The sequence below is a fragment of the Acomys minous genome, assembly GCF_964271855.1.
Source record: "Acomys minous genome assembly, chromosome: 20".
Taxonomy (NCBI): domain Eukaryota; kingdom Metazoa; phylum Chordata; class Mammalia; order Rodentia; family Muridae; genus Acomys; species Acomys minous.
Genome location: NC_140502.1, coordinates 15,773,813 through 15,793,360, shown reverse-complemented (window position 1 = coordinate 15,793,360; position 19,548 = coordinate 15,773,813). Strand labels below are relative to the sequence as shown.

The 19,548-nt window shown below is 49.7% G+C and overlaps 1 protein-coding gene and 1 long non-coding RNA gene across 3 annotated transcripts in view; one reads left to right on the top strand and one right to left on the bottom strand.

The window, feature by feature from the left end:
• The first annotated feature begins 724 nt into the window (after positions 1-724).
• Positions 725-10,838, top strand: ZSCAN22 (zinc finger and SCAN domain containing 22). Its single transcript, XM_084771508.1, has 3 exons — positions 725-887; positions 4,912-5,399; positions 7,735-10,838. The coding sequence occupies exons 2-3, from the start codon at positions 4,994-4,996 to the stop codon at positions 8,811-8,813; spliced, it is 1,485 nt and encodes a 494-aa protein (XP_084627634.1). The 5' UTR covers positions 725-887; positions 4,912-4,993; the 3' UTR covers positions 8,814-10,838.
• The window catches only part of LOC311591661, a 42,046-nt gene continuing 31,940 nt past the window's right edge, over positions 9,443-19,548 (bottom strand). For both annotated transcript variants that reach the window (XR_014777156.1, XR_014777157.1), the window contains one exon: positions 9,443-9,592. This is a non-coding gene — a long non-coding RNA (uncharacterized lncRNA). The remainder of the gene's footprint in view (positions 9,593-19,548) is intronic.

Here is a 19,548-nt window from a genome sequence, read left to right as displayed (position 1 = left end):
TAGCTAAGGGTTAAAATCAAATAAAATGACAAAGGTTGAGGAAGGATTATAGCTTAGAATTTGAGGTTGTGCTTAAGGTGAGTAAAGTTCTGGGTTCCCAGGCACACACACACACACAAAAATATGGCTGGCAAGGAGGCTAAGTGGATAAAAATACTTGCTGCCAAGACTGAATTTGATCCGTAGGACCCACATGGTAAAAAGAAGAAAGAACTGACTTCCACTAGCTGTCTCCTAACCTCTTCACGTGCATCATGGTAGATACCCCACAACACACACACACACACACACACACACACACACACACACACCAAATAAATGTGAGGGGTGTGTGGGTGTGGGTGTGAATGTGGGTGTTTCGCCTGCTGGTATATCTATGCAACACGTGTGTGCCTGGTGCTGCGAATGCCGGAAAATGGGTACCAGAACACCTGGAACTGGAATTAGATGGTTGTGAGCCATCTAAGGATGGCCCTCACTCACTTGCTCCGTGCATGCTCCAACTTCCCACGCATCCCAAAACCTCAACTCAACAGCCATCTCTGTCCCAACAAACAAGAGCCTGGAGTACGGTCCACTCCGGTCGTCGCCCCGCCCTTGCCACCACCCCCAACCCGAGCTGACATGCAGGACTACAGCTCCCAGCGGGCCCAACGAATTGGCGCTGTGCTTTCTGGGACTTGTAGTCCAAATGACGTGCTCTTCGGCCGTGCGCATGCGCTAGGCGTGTCGGGAGTTGTGGTCCCTGGGCACGAAGGCGCGTGTGCGTTGGTCACCAGGACGCCTCCGGAAGAGTCAGCTGGGAGTGCTGGAGACCTGGTGAGAACGGGGGAACCCTGGCACGCAGGGATGAGAGCTGCGAACGCCAACGGAGAACCTGGTGGTTTGTGAGTACAGGGCAGACAAAATGTGGGACGGACTGACTACTGTGTGGGACGGCTGACAGAGAGAGTGTAAGACTGACAAACCAAAAGTGGGAGGCTGACCACTGTGTGCCCGACAGATTGTGTCTGATGCATCTTGGCCTTGTATATCATGTCGAGTGACTGATGAAGCGACTGGCAGAAATAGCTGTTTGATGGACTTTGTAAGTGGGTTTGTGACTGAGTTCAAGTATGAGTGAAATCCTGTGTCTGGTGGAGATGCTGAATAAAAAGGTCCTTTTGCCTCTGCCTCCCAAACACGGGGATGTACACCACCATGCCACACATTGGAGCTGTTTTTATTCCACCATAAAATATGTATAATTGGGCTGGAGAGATGGCTCAGAGGTTAAGAGCGCTGGCTGTTCTTCTAAAGGTCCTGAGTTCAATTCCCAGCAAGACCACGTGGTGGCTCACATCCATCTATAATGAGATCTGCTGCCTTCTTCTGGCATGCAGGCAGAATACTGCAAAAATAATAAGTCTCATATATATTGAGCCAGGCGTGGTGGCACACGTTCTTTTCCAAGCTAGCCTGGCCTACATAGTGCGTTATCTGGGAAGAGGAACCTCAATTGAGGAAACGCTCCCAAGAGCTGGCTTGTAGACAAGTCTCTAAGGGCATTTTCCTGACTAATGATTGACATGGGTTGGCCCAGCACAGGGGCCGCCCCTGAGTACGTGGTCCTGGGTTATAGTTTAAGAACTGAAGCCAGGTGGGGTGGCGCAGGCCTGTAATCCCACCACTCGGGAGGCAGAGGCAGGTGGATCTCTGTGAGTTCGAGGCCAGCCTGGTCTACAAAACAAGTCCAGGACGGCTAAGATAACATAGTGAAACCCTGTCTCGAAAAACCGAAAAAAAGAAAAAGAAAAAAGAAAGAAAGAAAACAGACTGAGCAAGCCATGGGATGGACTGTAATTTGTGAGGTAAAATAAGCCCTTTCTCCTCAGGTTGCATTTGGCCAATGTTTTATCACAGAAATAGAAGGTGCAAACTAAGGCAGCCTGTCTTCAATATATAAAATATATTTTTTTTTCTTTATCTTGGACTAATTTTTTTTTTAAGTATTTCTCCTGGACTATTAGTTTGGACTTAGGAGTAGTTTACTGCCATCTCAGAAACAATATGGAAATGTCTGGGGTAAAACTTGGGTGCTCTGGTGACAGAGAGAGAGGGCTTGTTGCTATGCTTGACTAGGAGCAGAGTGATAAAGTCTGCACTGTGAGGACCGAGCCTCTGAAGGACACGCCCTTGCCACATGCTAGTTGCTTCCCTGTCTAGAAATGGGGATTGATTCTGAGTCGAACTAATACTGAGTCAGAAGGCAGGAGGATCGCTGAGTTCTGTTTTGTAAAGAAAGAAAGAAAGCTAGACTTGAAATGAAGTGTAATATTGAACCAAAAGGCATAACCATTTTTAAAGCTCTTAATATATATGATGTGTGTGTGTGTGTGTGTGTTTGTGTGTGTGTGTATGCGTGTGCTCGTGCACACATGTGCTCGCACACCATGCACAGAGGCCATGGCACATGTGTAGAGGTCAGGGAACAACTTAAAGGAGCCCACTCTCTGCTTTCCCCGTAAGGTATGGGTCTTAGGGATTGAGGTTAAGTTATCAGGCTTGGCAGCCAGCACCTCTACCTCCCTTGCTGTCTCACCCAACCCATGACCTATTCTTTGCGAAAGGCATTAGCTAGTAATGCATGAAGTGGGTTCTCATCAGCACCCAAGCAGCCGCTGTTGTTCGCTGTCCTGCAGTTTGGAAAGGCTGAGGGGCATCCCCCCCCACCCCCCAATAAAGGAAACACTGGAGGACAGCAAGTACATGAGATCCAAGACCGGCTCTCTACTTACTGACAAGATGACCCAAGAAGCTAATCCGGTTTCCCCAGCTTTCAAAATGGAAACAGGCTTATAGAGCATCATACTGTGTTAACAGGTGCAAAAGGCTAGGGCCACCTAGCGTGTAATCAGTTTCCAGGGCCTGTCCTTATTTGCTCCTACTCTTGTCCCACACTGTAACCACAACTCCTTGTTATTTTATCAATGTGTGCCTATCTCCTTCTCTGTAAAGGCACTGAGCACAGGTACCGTGGCCTCCTTGTCTTGGCATCCCTAAACAGAGCTGGGTACCCAGAAGAAACTTGATGAAGACTGATTAAGCAGAACTGGCATTTACATATGTGGAAACAGTAAACTAAGTCAAAGCCCCTCCCTTATTTGTAGTTGTTCATTTGTTTGGGATAGTTTGGTGTCTGGCCTTGAACTCACAGCGATCCACCTGCCTCTGCCTCCCAAGTGCTGGGATTAAAGGCGTGCTCCACTATGCCCGGCCAGAAGCTCTTTTTATTGTTAAGACAAAAAGCACTTTTTTTGTTGTTATTGTTAAAGATTTATTTATTTACTATGTATACAGTACTCTGCCTCCATGTACACCTGCAGGCCAGAAGAGAGCACCAGATCACATTACAGATGGTTGTGAGCCACCATGTGGTTGCTGGGAATCGAACTCAGGACCCCTGGAAGAGCGGCCAGTGCTCTTAACCTCTGAGCCATCTCTCTAGCCCACAAAAAGCTCTTTTAGCAAGTCAATTTCTGCATACCAAAACTTCATATCTGAGCTAGGTGTTGTCTTGAAAGAACCAGCACCCTAAGGAATCCTCGGCCATAGGAGGCTTTCTGGTGGGCCAGGCCTGTCTCAGGACTAAGTTATGCAGAGGCTCTGAGAAGCCTTCAAAGGAAAAAGCCTGTAAAGTCTCGGAGAAAACTCACTGACAAAAGGGTGCTTTAAAGCTTGGGTGCCATCACTCCAGATTCATGCCAGATACAGCGGTTCTGCTACTATTCTGTTTTTATATGTATGAGTGATCTGTGTGCCAGATACGTGCCTGGTGCCTGTGGAAATCATTAGAGGGCATCACATGACCTGACACTGGAATTACAGACCGTTGTGAGCCCCTGGGGCTGGGAGTGGAACCCAAGTCCGGAAGAGAATCCAATGTCCTTTTTAAAAAATTATTATTTCTGCCTTTGTGTATGACTGCAGGCCAGAAGAGGGCACCAGATCTCATTACAGATGGTTGTGAGCCACCATGTGGTTGCTGGGAATTGAACTCAGGACCTCTGGAAGAGCAGCCAGTGCCCTTAACCTCTGAGCCAACTCTCCAGCCCCTAAGTAGACTTACATTTTTATTTTTTTATTTTTTTGGTTTTTCAAGACAGGGTTTCTCTTTATAGCCCTGGCTGTCCTGTACTTGCTTTTGTAGCCCAGGCTGGCCTCAAACTCACAGAGATCCACGTGCCTCTGCCTCCCTGAGTTCTGGGATTACAGATGTGCACCACCAGGCCTGGCTTCCTAAGTAGATTTTTTTTTCCATCTTTCCATGGTGTTCAAGCAGGAGTCAGTTTTCTCCTTCTACCAGTGTAGTTCCTGCACCTTTACCTGTGGAGCTATCTCATTGGCCCTTTGGAAGAAGAAAAAGAAAGAACAACTTTATTGGATTTGTTCTTTAATAGTTTCATGCATGCATTCTGATTACTGTAAACTGCTCCCTGAGTCTTTCCCCCACCTCTGTTATCCCCTTCCTCTTTACAACTCGTCCTGTATTCATGACTGTTTTGTTTTTGAGGCCCATTGAATTTAGCCAGGATCATCCTAACCATGGGTTTGAAGCTCTCCAGGAGCCCAGTGGGTTCCTCCTTGTTGTATATTTCCAATACATGGAGCCACTGGCATGATCCTTAGCTCTGAGCAGGCGCTAGCACGGTGGTGACACTCACCTCCTTCTATGCGAGCATTGAGTGGCTTGGTGGCAAACGCCTTTACCAGATAATCCATCTCCCTGGCGCAAGTGCATCCATCTAAAAAGAACCAAGCTACCAGGCATGGTAGGACCTGCACGGAGGAGGAGGATGAAGCAGGAGGCTGGTGAACCGGAAGCCAGTCTGGCTACCTCAAGCCCAACCCTCCCTCCCTCCCTCTTTTCAGGTGGTGATGAAGCTCTTGACATTTCTGCAGACGCAATTCTGAGGCTCCAGCCAGCTGGCGGCGTCTCCCTGAGTTCTGGCCAATGGCCGTCCCCAAGTGCCCTCTGAGCCCACTACTCTGGGAACAACAGGACAGCTTCCTTGAGGTAAAGGTGAAGGAGGAGGAAGAAGCCAGCATCTCCCAGAGCCAGGACTCCAGCCCCAGTCCTACTGCCCACCCTGAGGCTGCGCGCCTCCGCTTCCGACACTTCCGCTATGAGGAGGCATCCAGCCCCCATCAGGCTCTGGCACAGCTGCGAGAGCTGTGTTGCCAGTGGCTGAGGCCAGAGTCGTCCTCCAAAGAACAGATGCTGGAATTGCTGGTGCTCGAGCAGTTCCTGGGTGCGCTGCCCCCTGAGATCCAGGCCTGGGTGGGGGCTCAGTGCCCAAAGAATGGAAAGGAGGCAGCCGTTCTGGTAGAAGATCTGACTCAACTGCTGGACAGGAGAGGTAAGAAGGAGCAGCAGAAGCCGGGCTGTGGTGGCGCACGCCTTTATCCCGGCACTCGGGAGGCAGAGGCAGGTGGATCGTTGTGAGTTCGAGGCCAGCCTGGTCTACAAGTGAGTCTAGGATAGCCAAGGCTAAGAAAGAGAGACCCTGTCTCGGGAAGAAAAAAAAAAGGAGCAGCAGGCAGGCAGTAACAGCTCTGGCACAGCCTGGCTGCAAAACCAAGCTCTAGTTAGGGATTGCTCCCACATTTGTACCCTAGCTGTGACCAAATCGCAAGCCATTAAGGGTCAGGGGCCTAGATAGACAAATATCCACACACTTCGCACAGGGAGCACTTGATACTGAGCCAGCTTGCCCTCACACATCCTGTAACTGTTAGGTCTGGATCTTTCTACATTAGATTTATTTCATTTATCTATTTTTTCAAAGACAAGGTCTCTTGTACCCAGGCTAACCTCAGATGTGCCACATGGCTGAGAATAACCTTGAACCCCTGATCCTCCAACCTCCACCTCCCAAATACTGGGGTTACAAGCATGTACTACCACACCCAGCTTTAGGTGGTACCAGGGATCAAATGCAGGGCTTTCGTGCATGTAGGTAAGCACTCTGCCAGCCGAGCTACATCCCTAGCATCTATCTCCCCAAGGAGCCCGGCAGCCCCTGACTTGTTTCCTATCCAAGTGGAAAGGGGAAAAACAGCAAGCCGTGTCTACTGTGAGCCAAGCTGAACTAGTCAGATCTTGTGTTGACCTCTGGCCAGTCAAATCCCAGGAACGAACAGTGAGTCTGAGGCACTGAGCACTGCGGAACTGTAAGCCACTGGCCCAGAAGAAATGGCTGGATGCCTTGAGTGAGAGGGAGGGGCAAAGAAGCAAGTAAGTGTCTCTGTGTTCTCACCTGTGACCTTCCCTATGCTAGCCTATAGGATCTGGGGCGCGGCAGGCTCGGGGCAGGGGTGTCAGATGGCCCTGAACTAGAATGGGTACCCGTCGTTCAAGGAGACCCACACATAAAGCCCATCTCAGAGAAGTCTGGTAGGATGCAAGGACCCAAGTACTGTACAGTCTAGTCCAGAAGCCTCCAGAGCAAGTCCCAGTCTGGCTGAAAGGTAACTGATCAAGTCCCAAAGCCTTCAGCATCTCTACTAATCCTGTGAGTGGGTGAGTGAGTGAGTGAGTGGGTGAAGTTATTGCAGCTTACTTTGTAGCTCTTGGCTCCGAACTAACTATGTAGTACTGTGGCTTGGAACAAGCTATGTCGACCAGGCTGGTCTTGGATGCAGAGATCCTCTTGGCTCTGTCTCCCAAGTGCTGGGACTAAAGGCATGCTTGACTATGCCTGGCTACCCCTATGATCTTGTACCTGGGACTGAGCACCTACCTCCTCAGCTGAGCCTCCGTCTCCTCATCTTACAGTGGAGGCACCGAGTACCTCCTTCTGCAACGGGAATGAGGCGCTGGAAGCTATACACTGCACTTGGAGTCTAGCACACAGCAAAACCCTGATAGGAGCCAGCAGCCCTGCTTGCCCGTATCGCACCTTGAGCTCCAGGTGACCGCAGTGTTGCTTAAGGAGTGGCCAACTGGCAGCTCAGCGTCTAGGCTTAGGGGCCTGTCTCTGAGCCCACTCAGCCCAAGTGTAGACTAGAAAAACAGCCATTGCACCCTTCTTTGACTCACATCTGGGATAAAGGGTACCCTCAGGTACCCCATGCACCTCTGATAGATAGGTCAGTGCAGGGGCGCCTATCCCCCCCTCCTATTTACGCAGATCTGGGAGCCTCTTCAGAGGCAGATGAGCCCCCTCACCGCAGCAACAGGTGTCCACCCAGAGCTCTGCTGTGAGAAGTGACAGTCCCCAGCACCTGGATCGAGTCTCATTTTGCCACTCTTGTCAGACACAGCTGCTGGGTTTAAGGGACAAGGCCTGAACTCACAGAGCTTGGCCCCTGCCCAAGATGGCCAGGAGGAAGTACACAGGTACCTGACTAGGCTAGCTCCCTCCACTCCTGTTTCTTCCCGATGTTATCCGCATGAAAGTCCTCCCTTTTGCATTTTAGCCAAATCAGAAGCCTTGGCAGCATAGATGGTTTGGTTGGGAGAGGAAAAATCAGAACCGTGATGTAGTTTAGGGTAGGCTAAGAGGACAAGCCAGAATCGTTTTTCTTATCCAAGACCCTGAAGGGGAAACTTCCTTTTGGAAGCAGGGCCACATGACAGGAGCGACCCACATCTCCTCTTTCAGAGTGGGGTGCATGGAGCCTCAAGCAGATGGAGGGGCTTGTGCGGTGATCTGTGGTGGGGAAGTAACAGTGTGATTCGAATGGTTCTAGGGTGGGAGCCAGGAGTGCGACCTGACGAGGCAAGTCGCAAACAGAGCAGTCCAGACAAGTCCCAGCCACCAGACATGGACACGGAAACCCTCATGGAACATGTTCCCCCCAAATCTACCCTTGCCCACACTTGTAAACCCGAGAGCAGCTCAGAGAGCCAGCCAGAGCTCCTAGGAGCACTGTGGATGACGTGTGCTGCCCAAGAGATGGATTTCAGAAAAGCTCTGGGGCCTCACACGGATGCCCCCCAAAATCAGCCTGGTCATGAGTCTGATGCCTCAGGAGACAGTTGCAACATGTGGCCCAACTTCCCTTCCGAAGACAAGGTTTCTTCAGAGGAGAAATTTGGCCCGTTGTTTGATAATGGGACAGTGCCTCCAGATACATACCCAGAGAGGAAGCCCTCTAAGGACGGTGAATGTATGAGAACATTCCAGAACACTTCCGCCCTTGAGGCCCACCCAAAGAGCCACTCTCAGAAGATGCCCTATGCTTGTATTGAGTGTGGGAAGGCGTTTAGCCGGAGCACCCACCTTGCCCAACACCAGGTTGTCCACACAGGAGCAAAGCCCCATGCATGTAGAGAGTGTGGCAAAGCCTTCAGACGAGTCACCCACCTGACGCAGCACCAGAGGATTCACACCGGGGAGAAGCCCTATAAGTGTGAGGAATGTGGCAAAACCTTCAGCCGCAGCACCCACCTCACCCAACACCAGCGGGTACACACAGGAGAGCGGCCCTATGAGTGTGATACGTGTGGCAAAGCCTTCAGCCAGAGCACACACCTGACGCAGCACCAGCGCATCCACACGGGGGAGAAGCCCTACAGGTGTGATGTGTGCGGAAGAGCCTTCAGCGACTGCTCGGCTCTGGTCCGGCACCTGAGGATCCACTCTGGAGAGAAGCCCTATCGGTGTAAGGACTGCCCAAAGGCCTTCGCACAGAGCTCCTCCCTCATTGAGCACCAGCGTACACACACCGGAGAGAAGCCTTACAAGTGCAGTGACTGTGGCAAAGCTTTTAGCCGCAGCTCGGCTCTCATGGTGCACCTGAAGATCCACGTCACTATGCCTCGGTGACTTGAAGAAACCCTGAGTTCACCAGGAGCCAGGAACAACATGGGTTGGTAACCATGTTAGCCGGTGTCTAAGGACCGACTGGGGGCCATCTGGGAACACCTGTCCATTTGAGGTCCCAGTGAAGTCCCCTTAATGGACATGGAGATTTAGACCAATTGGGGAGCTGCTAAAAGCTTCCTAGTGCCCTTCATATCCCGCTCAGGCTGGTCCCAGAGAGAAGACACTAATGGACTAAGGATCTGCATTGGTTCTTGGAACCAGAGCAGGTAAAGCTGGGTGTCTCTCCTGGCTCAGGTGACCCAAGATCCTCCAGGCAGGAAGCCCCAAACGTCATATGCTACATGACTATTGCTCTTGCCTGTTCCTTTGCTGCTGTTTGTTCAGCCGAGAAGGGACACCTGCCAGGTCCTCTCTGTGCCTTCACCCCTGCTTCCCCACAATCCTCCAACACAGACTTGAGAGGCTGCCTCTCCTGTGAAACCCTCGCCGAGACACCTTTCTCACGTCTACCCTGCTTTAATCCACAGTGGTGCTTGACACTTGCCCAATACTGCCTTCCGCACCTTCCTTCCGCATCTCACAGGCTCCAGTCCTATAGATTCACCGAAGGCTCGTCTCTAATCCATTCCCTCCTCCTTCTGTGAACTCAGAATTGCCTCCCACTGGAGTTTATCAGGCCTCTCTTTTCTCACCCCTTCCTGCCTTCATGCTGTCCCTACCCACTTTCTTCCTGCAGCAGCGGTTTGTGTTACCCAGATCATATGGTGTCATTTCTTTTCCTTTTTTTTTTTTTTTAAGATTTATTTATTTATTATAGTGTTCTGCCTGCATCTGTGCCTGCCGACTAGAAGAGGGCACCATATCTCATTATAGATGGTTGTGAGTCACCATGTGGTTGCTGGGAATTGAACTCAGGACCTCTGGAAGAGCAGACAGTGTTCTTAACCTCTGAGCCATCTCTCCAGCCTTCATGTGGTGTCATTTCATGGCAGGAAGTTGTCCAGTGAGTCACCTTTTGAGCAAACTTTCTTTTTTTTTTTTAAATGATGCAATATTTTATTAAAATTGACATTAAAAAATAAAACAGGGCAACTATTTACTGTGTGACTTGCGATTTTCCCAAACTTTCTTGAGTAAGGTACAAGTATGGCAGGATACATGTCACTTTGGCCCGAGCAGCTGCTCTAGTTATCCTCAAATGTGAATATGAATGTTGTCATTTGTCTTAGAGCACAGTGATGGGAAAGTGGTTGCAAAGGACAGGCCTGGCTGTTGGGCAAACTGCACTCCCTGTCTGTTGTCTGTGCTTGCTTCTGACCTGCCCTCCTCTTGCCTCTTCCCCCACCAGCCACGTGACAGCCATACTTTCTCCTCTCTGTGTGCCTTTCAACCTGTCCCTGGAGCTCCGATGTCCTCGTCCCTCTATGATGTCTCAGATGTCCTTGAGAAGCTTCCCCAAACATTTCTGACCTGGCGTCATTTTGCCTGGCGTGCTCTTGCTGCTGGGATGCCCCATTCTTCACGGTCAGTGAACTTGTCATTCGTACAGAATGCACAGGCCAGAGCACCCAAGGACACAGAAATAGATTGTTCTCTGGGCACAGTCACGAGATGTAGCACACCCTTTCCAGTGTCTCCAGGATAGGATGCGTCTGGCCAGTGCCTCCCTTGGGTAGTCGCTGTCCTCCACCCCATGCTTTCTTCATAAAGACATTTATGGAAGAGCCCCTGTTTCCAGAAGAGCCCAGCTGCTGCAGTAGTCAGAACAAAGCATGGTTAAACTGAGTCTTCCTTGCCTTGGGTCCTCAAGCCCTGGGTGCCAATAGGCTTCGAGGATACCAACACTCTGCCAGTCCTAAAATCATAACCTGTTTACTCTGCCTGCCTTCCCTTCCCTCAGAAAGATGGTCCCCCTGGTCCTTGTGCCTCCTGACCAACGTGGGTGACTTCACAAGGTCCTCAGTCGTGGATCTACATGAGCTAGTGTATTGACATTCATTAGCATAATACATTTTGTTTTCCTGACCCTCGAGTGCCTCCTCTTGTAGCCTCAGCTGACTGACGATCGGGTACTAGAACGCAGACCATCAGGAAAGCTCCAACTGGACAAGTTCAATCCTACCACACACAGGTTGGGCTCCTCCAACATTTACATTTGCTTCCATGTTGCCAGTGGAGGAAGTCCTCCAAGCAAAGGTTAACACGACCCGGCCAGACACAGGCCTGTTCCCCTACAGGGTCAAATGCAAGGTGTTTAGGTAGGACTGAGAACCCAGTCCAGTTTACAGGGCTGCAGGTCCCTGTGTCTGTGGTGCCGCTGTGCCATGAGGCAGTTCGGAAACAATGTGTGGACACAAAGTTCACACACACACACACACACACACACACACACACACACACACACACACACACACACGGTCCTTCTCTTCACAAGGTCTGTGATACAGAAACAAACAGTTCAGCCCAGACACACTGACACCCACTGGGCTCTGATCTCTAGAACACAGAGGGTGTCGGGTATTTAGACCTAAGGCTCTCAGACTGAGGGCCAAGGGCTGTAACACAGCTTTCGTCAAAGGGTTAAGAAATCCTAATCCCTAAGATTGGCTGTTACCTGCAATGCCAGCTGCCACTGAGGGCTCAGGAGTCTTGACGTCTAAGCCTATGAAAGTGTTAAGAGCAAGGGTGGGGATTCCCAAGAGCGTCACAAAGGATTGTTAACACTAGGGGGCGCAGGTCTGCTGCTGTTCTCACACAGGGCTTTAAACTGGCTGCTGGAAAGCCCCCGAGGCAAACAATGCTAACAAGACTAGCACAGTGCCTAGGAGCCTGCCCGCGACTCTTGCCTGGGTAGAGCAGAAACACGACAGATGGCTGGTGGTTAACACAAAAGTGCTTAATCCGAGGCTACCCCACCACTCTGGGTCATGGGTCATCTTCACCCCAATTGACAGTGCCTAGGCTGTCTGTCCTACAGTACGCACACCATGAGGACTATAACCACAGGGCATGACTGTCCTTTTTGTGCAGGCATGAGTCCCTTCTGCACCTGTGTGTGTGTCATGGTCCCCGCGTGGACGCTTGGAACTATAATGCCCTTATGGATAAGAGCAGGCAAGAAACAACATTTAGGAGCCACTCCAGAGGCAGATAGATCTCTGACTTCGAGTCCAGCCTGGTCTATAGAGTGATTTCCGGTACAGAAACCCTTTCTCGAAAACTGGAGGGAAAAGATATAGAGAAAATGACTTTTTTTTTTTTAAGGCTTTACTTATTAAGTATACAATGTTCTGCCTGCACACCAGAAGAGGGCGCCAGATCTCGTTATCGATGGTTGTGAGCCACCAGGCCATCTACCTGAGAGCAGCATTAGAACTGGAGAGAATAGGTTCCTCCAGCCCCTTTGAGGTGAGGACGTAGGAGACAGAAAATGCCTTAAAGAGACCGGGAAGGTAACAAGCACAAAGGCCAGGTGACGAGATGCGGGGAACGCGGGGAGGGGTGGTCCGGCATTAGCCACCAGGAAGTGTGCCCGGCTCTAAGAGCCTTAGACTGCCATGGCTAGTAATAGGCCCGGCGCCAGCTCCAGACCGGAAGAATGCTGTTTCGCGCTCCCATCCTAATCTTACGCTCGGGGAAGGGCCGATGGCGGCTCCGTTTTGAAGACCGGAACCCCACAGGAAGCGAACACCTCCTTCTCTGGCGTGGCGGAGCGCAAGGCCTGGTGGGAAATGTAGTCCAGTGGAATTCCCTCCTATAAGCTGATTGGGTGGGAGAGGAATTGTATGTGTGGCCGCAGGCCTCTTTCCCGGACCCCTAAGTGAAACATTGCGTTACCAAGGAGATGGTGAACGCAGAAACGGCCTACCAGCCCCCCGCCAGGCTCGGACAAATGTTGGAAGACTTGGAAAGCACTAAATGTCCAAGTGAGTGGGCCGCCTCCAAGTTGGAGCAGGAAAGGCCATGAGCCCAGTTGTCCCTGGTATTTATGACTTAAGCATTTGATGCTGGTCCTTTTTATCTTTGTTTTGTTGGTTTTGGTTTTTGGTTTTTTTCAAGACAGGGTTTCTCTGTGTAGCCTTGGCTCTCCTGGACTCGCTTTGTCATGCTGGCCTCGAACTCACAGAGATCCACCTGCCTCTGCCTCCTTAGAACGTTGGGATTACAGGCGTGTGCCACTGTGCCCAGCTAATGCTGGTCTTACATTTTTAGTATTGCCACCTCCTGTTTTCTTAAGTAATAACAAATTAATTTATGTAAATCTATGGTTCTCAACCTAGGCACAGTTCTGTCTTCTCGGGAACAGTTAGCCATGTCTGGAGATAGATGAGGCTGTGGTGGGGCAAAGACCACTACTTGTTTTTTTCTGGATGGAGGCCAGAGACGCCACTAAGCATCCTGAAATGCACAGGATAGACCTAGCCATAAATCCAGTGTCCTGAGTTAGAGAAAGCCAGTGAGGAATTGGGTCCAGATTACTTGGTATAAGGCTTGCCTAGCATGCACAGAACCCTAGATCCCAGACTTAGGAGGGGGAGACAGGATAATCAGAAATCCAAGGTCAGCCACAGCTTCATAGTGAGTTTGAGACCAGACTGGGCTTCACAAGTCTGTCTCAATAAAACCAAAATATAAATATAAATAAGTATGGGGCTGGGGACATAGTTTAGTTGGTAGATTGCTTGCCCAGCATGCAGGCCCTGGGTTCAGTCCCAGCATGGGATAAAGCTGGCCATGGTAGCGTGTGCCTATAATCCCAGCACTCGGGAGGTAAAGGGAGGAAGATCAGGGTAGTTGTTCTGTTGGGTCTGTAGAATTACAGCCATGCCTTTGATTTTGAATGAGTGAGTTTATTAACTACATAGCAAGGAAAAGTGAAAGAATATTAGTGAGCGTTAGGTCTCAAACTCAGGACAAACAGCCGACAGAGGTGCCTATTTAACATATCAAACCGGATGTTGGCCACCAAGTTCTCCCAGCATCTCTCATTACCTGTTAGAGTTATCCTGCCTAGCAGACCCCACCTCTAACCTAAACCCTTCAGCCATGGACTGCGCTGGGCTTCCCTTCCCCCTAGTTTCTCTGATTTCTATATAACCTCAGCCATTTGGGTCCTGCAGCCCTTTTATCTCTTGTGTCCTTGGTCTCTGGAGTCCCAGGTACTCTCTTTGGTTCCCCTCTTATCTTCCTCTGGTTCCTCTCCCCCACATCCCACCTTTCCTCCCATGGCCAGTTCAGTCTGGACCCTTCTAGATGCCACTGGCTGAATTCTATCTCATATCTCAATAAATCTCCTCCACCATACCTGGGAACAGTTAGGTCCTGGTTTTTTTCATTCAATGAAGAGCAGCAAGAAGCATCCGATAGATAACAACCTGATTCAGAACATCCTGGAGAGACAACTGAAGTAGCCTGATTAAAAAAGCAAATGAGGGGCTGGAGAGGTGGCTCAGAGGTTAAGAGCACTTGGTTGCTCTTCCAAAGGTCCTGAGTTCAATCCCCAGCAACCACATGGTGGCTCACAACCATCTATAATGAGATCTGGTGTGCAGGTGTACATGCAGGCGGAGCACTGTATACATAATAATAAATAAATCTTTAAAAAAAAAAAGCAAATGAGCTGGGCAGCGGTGGTGGCGCACGCCTTTAATCCCAGCACTCGGGAGGCAGAGGCAGGCGGATCGCTGTGAGTTCGAGGCCAGCCTGGTCTACAAAGCGAGTCCAGGACAGCCAGGGCTACACAGAGAAACCCTGTCTTGAAAAAAACAAACAAAACCAAAACAACAACAACAACAAAAAAACACTTACTCACTTCAAGTAGGGCACCACCAACAAAAAGGATTCCACGAAAGTGTTGATAAAGCCATGTGTTTAATTGGAGCCTGGGCAAATTATAGGTGGCTACCTTGCTGAGGGAAAGCGCTTACCCAAGCAACCTATTAACTGTCTATAAATCCTCAGGGAAGACAGTGGCCTCACGAAGGCCCTCCCTCTTCCTTTGCAGAAGGGTCTCCTCCTGTTAATCATAGCTGCTGACAGTCTAAGGGGAATGGCCAGGTCCTGCCCGGAGGACAGAATTCCACAATACTCTGCTTTGAAGTCCTTTTCCTCTGACGAGTATGCCTCCCACACAGGGAGGCCAGCCTCGGTTGGGCATGCTGTTTGCTTGCAGCAGCAATAAAAGGCCCAAAGCAGTCGGGACTGGTCAGCTTGTCTGCCATGGAGTCTACAGAGGGGGTGACAAAACTGGCCTGCAGGAGCTGGGGTGGCAACAGACCTGCCTGTCATTGGTTCATTCTGTTTTTAATCTTTTTTTTTTTTTAATTACATTTGCTAATCCCTTGTGTGGGTGTGGCTGTGTCCTGAGCCATCTTACCAACCCCATTTTGCTTGTTTGCCTTTAAGGTGTATTTATTGTAGGGGCGAGGGATGCATGTTCGACCGCGTACATGTGGGGAGCAGAGGACAACTTTGGGGGAGGTGTCTCCTTCCCCCTTCTTTTGAGGTAGGGTCTCTCGTGTCTGCTGCTGTCATGGCAACGCCCGTTTCTTCATCCTGTCTCATTACAACAAATAACGTGACTGTGCCGTGCACCGAATCCCTTGGAAGAGGTTGAGGACCAGAGTGAGTTTTTCCCTAGGTCCTGCCAGGGACCAACTAGAAAGGGACCAACTACTGCAGAGCTGTGGGGGAAACAATGGTGGGGGAAGGGCAGGTCAAGTGGGACAGGAGACTTCATACTCTAGAGCCAGCCACCGTCACTCTCAGTTCGTACCCTCTTTTGCTGGGTGACCCTGTTACTTCCTCTCTCTGGGCTGTCATGGCTATGTAAAATGGGACGTCTGTGTCATAAGGCTGCCTTGAAGCGTGAAGGACCTGATTCCTGGACTCCTAATGTCTATCTAGAGTCTGCAAGGGGTTTACCACAAAATGAGCCCAATTAAGAAAGGGACAATGAGGGCTGGAGAGATGGCTCAGAGGTTAAGAGCACCGACTGCTCTTCCAGAGGTCCTGAGTTCAATTCCCAGTAACCACATGGTAGCTGACAACCATCTATAATGTGATCTGGTGCCCTCTTCTGGCCGGCAGGGGTACAAGCAGGCAGAACATTGTATACAGAATAAATAAATCAATAAATCTTAAAAAAAAAAAAAAAAAGAAAGAAAGAAAGGGGCAATGAGGGGGCCGGCAACCCAGACTGGCACCACAGGGCTGTCATAAGTCTCCCCAGGGTGAGATGGACGCAAAGGCCAGTGAGGGCAGAGATGGGTCTGGTCTGGTTTTGTCTGTTTGTTTGTTTGTTTGTTGTTTTGAGACAGGTTTCTCTGTGTAGCCTTGACTGTCCTGGACTTGCTTTGTAGACCAGGCTGGCCTCAAACTCACAGAGATCCTCCTGCCTTTGCCTTTGGAGTGCTGGGAATAAAGGCCAGGACCACCACACCTGGCTCAGAGGTGGGTTTCTAAAGTATCTTAGCTTCCTGTAGCTGATGGCTTAAACAACAATTTACTTTTTTCAGAGTTCTGAAAGTCCCAAGTTCAAGTTCAAACCTCAGGTACTGTAGAGTCCCGCGGCCTGTGGAGTCTATAGGAAGGGATGTTTTCATTCAATTCCAACTTCTGGTGATGTTATATATGGTGGCACACCCTTTTCATTCTAGTTCAGAGGCAGGAGGATCTCTGATTTGGAGCTAGCCTCGTCTTCATAGTGAGCTTCAGTACAGCCAAGGCTGTGAGAGGCCCTGTTTTAAAAATAAACAAAAACAAAATACTAACTTAACCAACTACTGGTGGCTCCAGGTATTTCTTCGATTGTGGCTGCATACCTCCAGTCTCCTTCTGTGGCCACACGGCCTTTCCTCCACCCACTCTTTCCCCCTGTCCCTCCTTCTTATTACTAAAACTTGTTTCCAGGTGGAAGATGTGAGCAGTGTCTACCCATTCTCCTAAGGTCCCAGTGGCAAATCAAGGCGCATTCCACCAACGTTCACTCTGGGGAACCAGTCCTGATGAGTATATACTTGTGAGGGGTTACTTACAGGGCTGCTGGGAGCTCCTCCCACAACAGGCCCCACCTGAAAAGCCTTTATCCAGTAGAAAGGATCCTTTCCTCATAGCCATAGCTGCATAGATGGAACCTTCCTCTCCTAGTCTCCCTGGCCCCTCCAAGACCACATGCAATTAAGGCAGAACTGCACACAACTGTATGTTTAGGTGGGAGATCTATGGCCCTTCCCACCTTTCCGTGATGGAGTGTAAACACGCATGTCTGGATTGTATATAATCCTCCTGCAAGGGGGCTAAGCTGAATCCGCAAAAATTGTGGTTTCTAGGCTCTGAGGATAACCAAACACAATACCTCCTTCTCCCCACCCCCTTTTTGGGGGGATGGTGATGCTGGGGATTTAACTGTTTCTTGCATGGTAGGCAAAAGTTCTTTTACAAAGGCTGTCATTGAATTTAAGGCCCATCTCAATAATCCAGAACGATTTCATCATGAGAGCCTTATATACATCTGTACACATCCTAGTCCAAAAAAACCCCAAACAAACAAACAAACAAACAAAAACATCACATCCAGTCTGAATATTAGAACAGGAACAGACCTTTCTGGGGAGATGGGAGCACCGTTGCACCCACCTAGACAGCAAATGCTAGCCATGCCTGAGTGACTGATGATGGTTTGGGACTCAGCAGGCCTGGACTGGTCTCTACCAAATAGCTGGACTTATCCTATCCAATACCCACACATTCCAAACCAGGTGACAACCAGGTCAGTGATTTAAACAAACACCCAAGGTATCATCAGCAAGGGCCCATAAGTGGTAGAGGAATTTTAATTCAGAACAGGGCTGCTCTGGCAAGAGATCACACCCAAAGACTTTCTAGGTCTCTGATCCAGCTAGAATACACACACGTCTTTAATCCAGGAGAGAGAGGCAAGCAGATCTGAGTTCAAGGCCAGCCTGGTATAGAGCAAGTATCAGGTAAAGGAAAGCTTAGGTCCAGGCCTGGTGCTACACATCTTTATCCCAAACAATGAAGGTAAAGATAGTTTGTAGAAAGAAGCACCTGTGAGGAAAGGGAGAGCCCAAGCGGTTTTCCTGGGACAGGTTGCAAAGAAAGAGAACTCAGGTGAAGGCTGAATGAGCCAGAAGACTTCTGGCTGGTTTTTTGTTTTTGTCTTTGTTTTTGTTTTTCGGGCTAACTGTGCCTGTTAACTGAAGCATATTAACCCAGGATATGGCTTTCATGCTTAAAAGATCACCCTGACGGGGCTGGAGAGATGGCTCAGCGGTTAAGAGCACTGGCTGTTCTTCCAGAGGTCATGAGTTCAATTCCCAGCAACCACATAGTGGCTCACAACCATCTGTAATGTGATCTGATACCCTCCTCTGGCCTGCAGATGTACATGCAGGCAGAGGTCTGTATGCATAATAATAAAATAATAAATCTTTAAAAAAAAAAAAAAAAAGATCACCCTGACAAAGGCTTGGAACTACACTAGGTCCACACACAGTGTAACCACCCATCATCTAATAAAGACTTTCTATTGGCTTAAACCCATGTCCAAGTATTCTTCTCTGGTGGATACCCCACAACAGTGGGGAGGGGGGCCCAGGCTGGAGCTGGATGCAATGCAGGGCCTCCAAGGTCATTTGGCCTAAAGAAAGTAATGTCAGCCCTGTGTTCTTCGCAAGAATTCTAAAGGTGGGCACAGGAGAAACAGTTCAGCGGTCATTCCTGAAAGGTTCAGCTCCCAGCGCCCACCTCAAGAGGCTCACAACCACCTGTAACTCCAGCTGCAGAGGAGCTACCACCCTTTTCTAGCATCCTTGGACCCTATGTACGCATGCTTGACTTACACACACACACACAAAAAGAAGAATTTTTAGAAGTGTTGGATGTAATGATGTATCCTTTTATTCCCAACTCTAGAGAGGCAGAAACAGGCAGGTCGGTAGGTTCAAGGCCAGCCAGGACTACACAGCATTTGACTTAGCCATGTCTACATAATGGGACTTTTGTCTAAAAATATTAATGATAATTCTAGTGGGTTTTGGCAGGTTTTGTTTTTTGAGCTGGAATTTCATATAGCACAAACGGCCTGAAAGTCCCCGTGTAGTGGAGGATGGCCCTGAATTCCAGGTCCTCCTGGCTTCTACTTCCCAAATGCTGGGGTGATAGGGGTGCACCACCAAACGCGGCTAGGGCAAACTGAATTTTATCTGTGCGAATCAACTTCTGCAGTATTCCTCTTAACCTATAGGCCACACTCAGGAGCCCCTCACCTGCCCTCCGTCACCTTAAGTAGGTAATTCTCATGAGGTCTAAAAAACATCCATTATCAACAATTGTGGTGCAGTGACAGCTTTCAAAGAGCGGTAGGGTGACACCCTGTTGCTCCCCAACATCAACCACAGGCTGGGCACAGCCTTAAACTTTGCAGCCCAGAGACTGGCTAATTGGGTAGGATTCCTGACTTACCCCTTTCCCCACTCTCCACATATACAAGGTGTGAACAGAGATGGAGAGGGAAACTTTATCCCACCAGACTCCCTGAGACGGTTCAGGAAACAACCCCTTCCCAGATTTGACCTGTTCACACGGCTCCTTTTAGAAGTAGCTGGGGAAGAGGACAGAGGTCTGTGTGGGGTGGGAAACTTATTTCTGCAAGGTGTCTATTGCCCATTCCGCCTCACACTGGTCAGCCTAGATAAAAGAGCAGGTCGGGGCG